The sequence below is a fragment of the Anomaloglossus baeobatrachus genome, chromosome 5 (assembly GCF_048569485.1).
Source record: "Anomaloglossus baeobatrachus isolate aAnoBae1 chromosome 5, aAnoBae1.hap1, whole genome shotgun sequence".
NCBI lineage: Eukaryota > Metazoa > Chordata > Amphibia > Anura > Aromobatidae > Anomaloglossus > Anomaloglossus baeobatrachus.
Genome location: NC_134357.1, coordinates 6,737,735 through 6,745,671, shown reverse-complemented (window position 1 = coordinate 6,745,671; position 7,937 = coordinate 6,737,735). Strand labels below are relative to the sequence as shown.

At 58.2% G+C, this 7,937-nt stretch overlaps 1 protein-coding gene across 29 annotated transcripts in view; it reads left to right on the top strand.

Annotated features, from left to right (window-relative positions):
- The first annotated feature begins 800 nt into the window (after positions 1 to 800).
- The window catches only part of ATRNL1 (attractin like 1), a 721,691-nt gene continuing 714,554 nt past the window's right edge, over positions 801 to 7,937 (top strand). For all 29 annotated transcript variants that reach the window (XR_012754170.1, XR_012754182.1, XR_012754180.1 and 26 more), the window contains exon 1: positions 801 to 1,943. Coding sequence is in view for 1 of the 29 variants with exons in the window: in XM_075348149.1 (XP_075204264.1) it covers positions 1,711 to 1,943 (233 nt within the window). In the remaining 28 variants the exon portion in view is untranslated. The remainder of the gene's footprint in view (positions 1,944 to 7,937) is intronic.

The following is a 7,937-nucleotide window of genomic DNA, read 5'->3' as shown; positions in this document are numbered from 1 at the left end:
GTTCCCGGTGCTGTCGGTGCTGCTCTGTTCCCGGTCCTGTCGGTGCTGCTCTGTTCCCGGTCCTGTCGGTGCTGCTGTGTTCCCGGTGCTGTTCCCGGTGCTGTCGGTGCTGCTCTGTTCCCGGTGCTGTTCCCGGTCCTGTCGGTGATGCTCTGTTCCCGGTGCTGTTCCCGGTCCTGTCGGTGCTGCTCTGTTCCCGGTCCTGTCGGTGCTGCTCTGTTCCCGGTCCTGTCGGTGCTGCTCTGTTCCCGGTCCTGTCGGTGCTGCTCTGTTCCCGGTCCTGTCGGTGCTGCTCTGTTCCCGGTCCTGTCGGTGCTGCTCTGTTCCCGGTCCTGTCGGTGCTGCTCTGTTCCCGGTGCTGTCGGTGCTGCTCTGTTCCCGGTGCTGTTCCCGGTGCTGTTCCCGGTGCTGTTCCCGGTGCTGTCCCCGGTCCTGTCGGTGCTGCTCTGTTCCCGGTCCTGTCGGTGCTGCTCTGTTCCCGGTGCTGTCGGTGCTGTTCCCGGTCCTGTCGGTGCTGCTGTATCCCCGGTGCTGCTCCCGGTGCTGTTCCCGGTCCTGTCGGTGCTGCTCTGTTCCCGGTGCTGTTCCCGGTGCTGCTCTGTTCCCGGTGCTGTCCCCGGTGCTGTTCCCGGTGCTGTCCCCGGTCCTGTCGGTGCTGCTCTGTTCCCGGTCCTGTCGGTGCTGCTCTGTTCCCGGTGCTGCTCCCGGTGCTGTTCCCGGTGCTGCTCCCCGCGCTGCTCCGCCTCCTCCTCCCGCGGCCTCTGCACATGCTCCTCGGCTCTTTGTGTCGGGAGGAGGCGGAGGAGGAGGCCGGACCTGCAGCCTCTCAGCCGCTCATCATCCTCCGCCGGTCCCGGGGCCGCCATCCTCCGGGCCCAGCATCATCCTCCGCTGTCACCCTGGATATTGGCCGCTATTGTGACACGGCGGCGGCGGCGCGGGAGCTGCTGGGATATCAGGACATAAGCGGAGCCCGTGGAGGATGATATCACGACACAGAGCCCGTCCTCTGCTGCCTGGTCCTGGCATAGTCCATGTCCCGATATAACGGAGCCTATGGAGCAGCCTGTATCCCGAGCTGGTAACCTCACCCTATAGAGTGAGGCTGTATACAGGGCTGTCCTGGGGGGTATACATGGAGCCTAAACCTGCACCCACTATCCTGACATAGCGGAGAGGAGCCGGACCCCGCCGGACCCCACCGGACCCTGTGTACACGCAGCCTCGCCCCACACCGGCCCGCCACCATGGACGTATCAGGTACTGGACCCCGGTATACCACCCCGACATCGCCGGATTGTGAGCGCCCCATGTGAGGGGTACATGCCGTATATACCACCCCGACATCGCCGGATTGTGAGCGCCCCATGTGAGGGGTACATGCCGTATATACCACCCCGACATCGCCGGATTGTGAGCGCCCCATGTGAGGGGTACATGCCGTATATACCACTCCTGGCGGTGTATATACCATTTCTGCAGAAGTCTCCGTATACCTGCACTCATGCCCTGTTATAGGGCCTGTATATAGGCGCCCGTGCTGTACCCCGCTGGCACCGCTGGCACCCCGCACTCATACACATGTGGCACGCTGATTGCAGGTAGACAGGTGGGCAAGGTGCCGGACGGGGGCTGCTGTGCGGGTGGACACTCCGGTCATACATGACCAGGATATAGGAACTCTGTGCCGCCGCAGCGCTTGGACTTGGCATGTTCACTATGCTTCACCGGAGCGGGCTACAAGCCGCCATCATGTGCCCCGGCTGCCCGGGGGCTTCTCTCCTGAGGTCAGGACTCTTCTATCTGCTGCTGTTTGCCCACAGCTCCCAGGGACGGGCCTGCGATAAGAGTCCGTGCTTCTCCGGACGCTGCGTCAACTCCACCTGCGTGTGTGACCCAGGCTGGGTAGGAGAACAGTGCCACCACTGCCAGGGAAGGTTCAAGTAAGTGCACCCTTACTATATCACTATTCACCCAGTCCTGCAGGCCCAAACCGAGCCGTGACCCCAACGATGACCCAGAACACAGCGGTCAGCTACAATCTACACCCTCCACATACAGCGGATACTCATCTCATGTATTATACTCCAGAGCTGCACTCACTATTCTGCCGGTGCAGTCACGGTGTACATACATTACTGCTTCTAAATTACCTCCTGTATTATACCCCAGAGCTGCACTCACTATTCTGCTGGAGTCACTGTGTACATACATTACTGATCCTGTATTATACTCCAGAGCTGCACTCACTATTCTGCTGGTGCAGTCACTGTGTACATTACATTACATTACTGATCCTGAGTTACCTCCTGTATTATACTCCAGAGCTGCACTCACTATTCTGCTGGTGCAGTCACTGTGTACATACATTACTGATCCTGAGTTACCTCCTGTATTATACCCCAGAGCTGCACTCACTATTCTGCTGGAGTCACTGTGTACATACATTACTGATCCTGAGTTACCTCCTGTATTATACTCCAGAGCTGCACTCACTATTCTGCTGGTGCAGTCACGGTGCTCGTGTGACTGATGATATGATTTTCCATTCTTGTGCCCCATTTCCCCGGTTGTCTCCACGTTTGCTGCTGTAGGCCTCCCGGTAACACTTGGGGGGTATCCTCCATGATTGTCTGTCAGTCACGGTTGTGTGATTTTCGGGGTCACCGCTCGGCTCCACGTGTCTCTTGATGTTGCTTCTTGTGTTGGACAATCGACCAGAAAACAGCAGCAAAATGTCTCAGCTTTTCTGATAGTTTATTACATGTTATTTGCACAAATCACCCTAAGACCAATGTCTCCTCCAATAACTACACTCGGGCCGCAGTTATATCCCCTCTGTTCCGGTGACTACACTCGGGCCGCAGTTATATCCCCTCTGTTCCGGTGACCACACTCAGGCCGCAGTTATATCCCCTCTGTTCCGGTGACCACACTCAGGCCGCAGTTATATCCCCTCTGTTCCGGTGACCACACTCAGGCCGCAGTTATATCCCCTCTGTTCCGGTGACTACACTCAGGCCGCAGTTATATCCCCTCTGTTCCGGTGACCACACTCGGGCCGCAGTTATATCCCCTCTGTTCCGGTGACCACACTCAGGCCGCAGTTATATCCCCTCTGTTCCGGTGACCACACTCAGGCCGCAGTTATATCCCCTCTGTTCCGGTGACTACACTCAGGCCGCAGTTATATCCCCTCTGTTCCGGTGACCACACTCGGGCTGCAGTTATACCCCCTCTGTTCCGGTGACCACACTCAGGCCGCAGTTATATCCCCTCTGTTCCGGTGACCACACTCAGGCCGCAGTTATATCCCCTCTGTTCCGGTGACTACACTCAGGCCGCAGTTATATCCCCTCTGTTCCGGTGACCACACTCGGGCCGCAGTTATATCCCCTCTGTTCCGGTGACCACACTCAGGCCGCAGTTATATCCCCTCTGTTCCGGTGACTACACTCAGGCCGCAGTTATATCCCCTCTGTTCCGGTGACCACACTCGGGCCGCAGTTATATCCCCTCTGTTCCGGTGACTACACTCAGGCCGCAGTTATATCCCCTCTGTTCCGGTGACCACACTCGGGCCGCAGTTATATCCCCTCTGTTCCGGTGACCACACTCAGGCCGCAGTTATATCCCCTCTGTTCCGGTGACCACACTCAGGCCGCAGTTATATCCCCTCTGTTCCGGTGACCACACTCAGGCCGCAGTTATATCCCCTCTGTTCCGGTGACCACACTCAGGCCGCAGTTATATCCCCTCTGTTCCGGTGACTACACTCAGGCCGCAGTTATATCCCCTCTGTTCCGGTGACCACACTCAGGCCGCAGTTATATCCCCTCTGTTCCGGTGACCACACTCAGGCCGCAGTTATATCCCCTCTGTTCCGGTGACTACACTCAGGCCGCAGTTATATCCCCTCTGTTCCGGTGACCACACTCAGGCCGCAGTTATATCCCCTCTGTTCCGGTGACCACACTCAGGCCGCAGTTATATCCCCTCTGTTCCGGTGACCACACTCAGGCCGCAGTTATATCCCCTCTGTTCCGGTGACCACACTCGGGCCGCAGTTATATCCCCTCTGTTCCGGTGACCACACTCAGGCCGCAGTTATATCCCCTCTGTTCCGGTGACCACACTCGGGCCGCAGTTATACCCCCTCTGTTCCGGTGACCACACTCGGGCCGCAGTTATACCCCCTCTGTTCCGGTGACCACACTCAGGCCGCAGTTATATCCCCTCTGTTCCGGTGACCACACTCGGGCTGCAGTTATATCCCCTCTGTTCCGGTGACCACACTCAGGCCGCAGTTATATCCCCTCTGTTCCGGTGACTACACTCAGGCCGCAGTTATATCCCCTCTGTTCCGGTGACCACACTCAGGCCGCAGTTATATCCCCTCTGTTCCGGTGACCACACTCAGGCCGCAGTTATATCCCCTCTGTTCCGGTGACTACACTCAGGCCGCAGTTATATCCCCTCTGTTCCGGTGACCACACTCAGGCCGCAGTTATATCCCCTCTGTTCCGGTGACCACACTCAGGCCGCAGTTATATCCCCTCTGTTCCGGTGACCACACTCAGGCCGCAGTTATATCCCCTCTGTTCCGGTGACCACACTCGGGCCGCAGTTATATCCCCTCTGTTCCGGTGACCACACTCAGGCCGCAGTTATATCCCCTCTGTTCCGGTGACCACACTCGGGCCGCAGTTATACCCCCTCTGTTCCGGTGACCACACTCGGGCCGCAGTTATACCCCCTCTGTTCCGGTGCCCACACTCAGGCCGCAGTTATATCCCCTCTGTTCCGGTGACCACACTCAGGCCGCAGTTATATCCCCTCTGTTCCGGTGACCACACTCAGGCCGCAGTTATATCCCCTCTGTTCCGGTGACTACACTCAGGCCGCAGTTATATCCCCTCTGTTCCGGTGACCACACTCGGGCCGCAGTTATATCCCCTCTGTTCCGGTGACCACACTCAGGCCGCAGTTATATCCCCTCTGTTCCGGTGACCACACTCAGGCCGCAGTTATATCCCCTCTGTTCCGGTGACTACACTCAGGCCGCAGTTATATCCCCTCTGTTCCGGTGACCACACTCGGGCTGCAGTTATACCCCCTCTGTTCCGGTGACCACACTCAGGCCGCAGTTATATCCCCTCTGTTCCGGTGACCACACTCAGGCCGCAGTTATATCCCCTCTGTTCCGGTGACTACACTCAGGCCGCAGTTATATCCCCTCTGTTCCGGTGACCACACTCGGGCCGCAGTTATATCCCCTCTGTTCCGGTGACCACACTCAGGCCGCAGTTATATCCCCTCTGTTCCGGTGACTACACTCAGGCCGCAGTTATATCCCCTCTGTTCCGGTGACCACACTCGGGCCGCAGTTATATCCCCTCTGTTCCGGTGACTACACTCAGGCCGCAGTTATATCCCCTCTGTTCCGGTGACCACACTCGGGCCGCAGTTATATCCCCTCTGTTCCGGTGACCACACTCAGGCCGCAGTTATATCCCCTCTGTTCCGGTGACCACACTCAGGCCGCAGTTATATCCCCTCTGTTCCGGTGACCACACTCAGGCCGCAGTTATATCCCCTCTGTTCCGGTGACCACACTCAGGCCGCAGTTATATCCCCTCTGTTCCGGTGACTACACTCAGGCCGCAGTTATATCCCCTCTGTTCCGGTGACCACACTCAGGCCGCAGTTATATCCCCTCTGTTCCGGTGACCACACTCAGGCCGCAGTTATATCCCCTCTGTTCCGGTGACTACACTCAGGCCGCAGTTATATCCCCTCTGTTCCGGTGACCACACTCAGGCCGCAGTTATATCCCCTCTGTTCCGGTGACCACACTCAGGCCGCAGTTATATCCCCTCTGTTCCGGTGACCACACTCAGGCCGCAGTTATATCCCCTCTGTTCCGGTGACCACACTCGGGCCGCAGTTATATCCCCTCTGTTCCGGTGACCACACTCAGGCCGCAGTTATATCCCCTCTGTTCCGGTGACCACACTCGGGCCGCAGTTATACCCCCTCTGTTCCGGTGACCACACTCGGGCCGCAGTTATACCCCCTCTGTTCCGGTGACCACACTCAGGCCGCAGTTATATCCCCTCTGTTCCGGTGACCACACTCGGGCTGCAGTTATACCCCCTCTGTTCCGGTGACCACACTCAGGCCGCAGTTATATCCCCTCTGTTCCGGTGACCACACTCGGGCTGCAGTTATATCCCCTCTGTTCCGGTGACTACACTCAGGCCGCAGTTATATCCCCTCTGTTCCGGTGACCACACTCGGGCCGCAGTTATACCCCCTCTGTTCCGGTGACCACACTCGGGCCGCAGTTATATCCCCTCTGTTCCGGTGACCACACTCGGGCCGCAGTTATATCCCCTCTGTTCCGGTGACCACACTCGGGCTGCAGTTATACCCCCTCTGTTCCGGTGACCACACTCAGGCCGCAGTTATATCCCCTCTGTTCCGGTGACCACACTCGGGCTGCAGTTATATCCCCTCTGTTCCGGTGACTACACTCAGGCCGCAGTTATATCCCCTCTGTTCCGGTGGCCACACTCGGGCCGCAGTTATATCCCCTCTGTTCCGGTGACCACACTCAGGCCGCAGTTATATCCCCTCTGTTCCGGTGACCACACTCGGGCCGCAGTTATATCCCCTCTGTTCCGGTGACCACACTCGGGCCGCAGTTATATCCCCTCTGTTCCGGTGACCACACTCGGGCAGCAGTTATATCCCCTCTGTTCCGGTGACCACACTCGGGCCGCAGTTATATCCCCTCTGTTCCGGTGACCACACTCGGGCCGCAGTTATATCCCCTCTGTTCCGGTGACCACACTCGGGCCGCAGTTATATCCCCTCTGTTCCGGTGACCACACTCAGGCCGCAGTTATATCAGCTCTGTTCCGGTGACCACACTCAGGCCGCAGTTATACCCCCTCTGTTCCGGTGACCACACTCGGGCCGCAGTTATACCCCCTCTGTTCCGGTGACCACACTCAGGCCGCAGTTATATCCCCTCTGTTCCGGTGACCACACTCAGGCCGCAGTTATATCCCCTCTGTTCCGGTGGCCACACTCGGGCCGCAGTTATACCCCCTCTGTTCCGGTGACCACACTCGGGCCGCAGTTATACCCCCTCTGTTCTGGTGACCACACTCGGGCCGCAGTTATATCCCCTCTGTTCCGGTGACCACACTCGGGCTGCAGTTATATCCCCTCTGTTCCGGTGACCACACTCAGGCCGCAGTTATATCCCCTCTGTTCCGGTGACCACACTCAGGCCGCAGTTATATCCCCTCTGTTCCGGTGACCACACTCGGGCCGCAGTTATATCCCCTCTGTTCCGGTGACTACACTCAGGCCGCAGTTATATCCCCTCTGTTCCGGTGGCCACACTCGGGCCGCAGTTATATCCCCTCTGTTCCGGTGACCACACTCGGGCCGCAGTTATATCCCCTCTGTTCCGGTGACTACACTCGGGCCACAGTTATATCCCCTCTGTTCCGGTGGCCACACTCGGGCCGCAGTTATACCCCCTCTGTTCTGGTGACCACACTCAGGCCGCAGTTATATCCCCTCTGTTCCGGTGACCACACTCGGGCTGCAGTTATATCCCCTCTGTTCCGGTGACCACACTCAGGCCGCAGTTATATCCCCTCTGTTCCGGTGACCACACTCAGGCCGCAGTTATATCCCCTCTGTTCCGGTGACCACACTCAGGCCGCAGTTATATCCCCTCTGTTCCGGTGACCACACTCAGGCCGCAGTTATATCCCCTCTGTTCCGGTGACCACACTCAGGCCGCAGTTATATCCCCTCTGTTCCGGTGACTACACTCAGGCCGCAGTTATATCCCCTCTGTTCCGGTGACTACACTCAGGCCGCAGTTATATCCCCTCTGTTCCGGTGACCACACT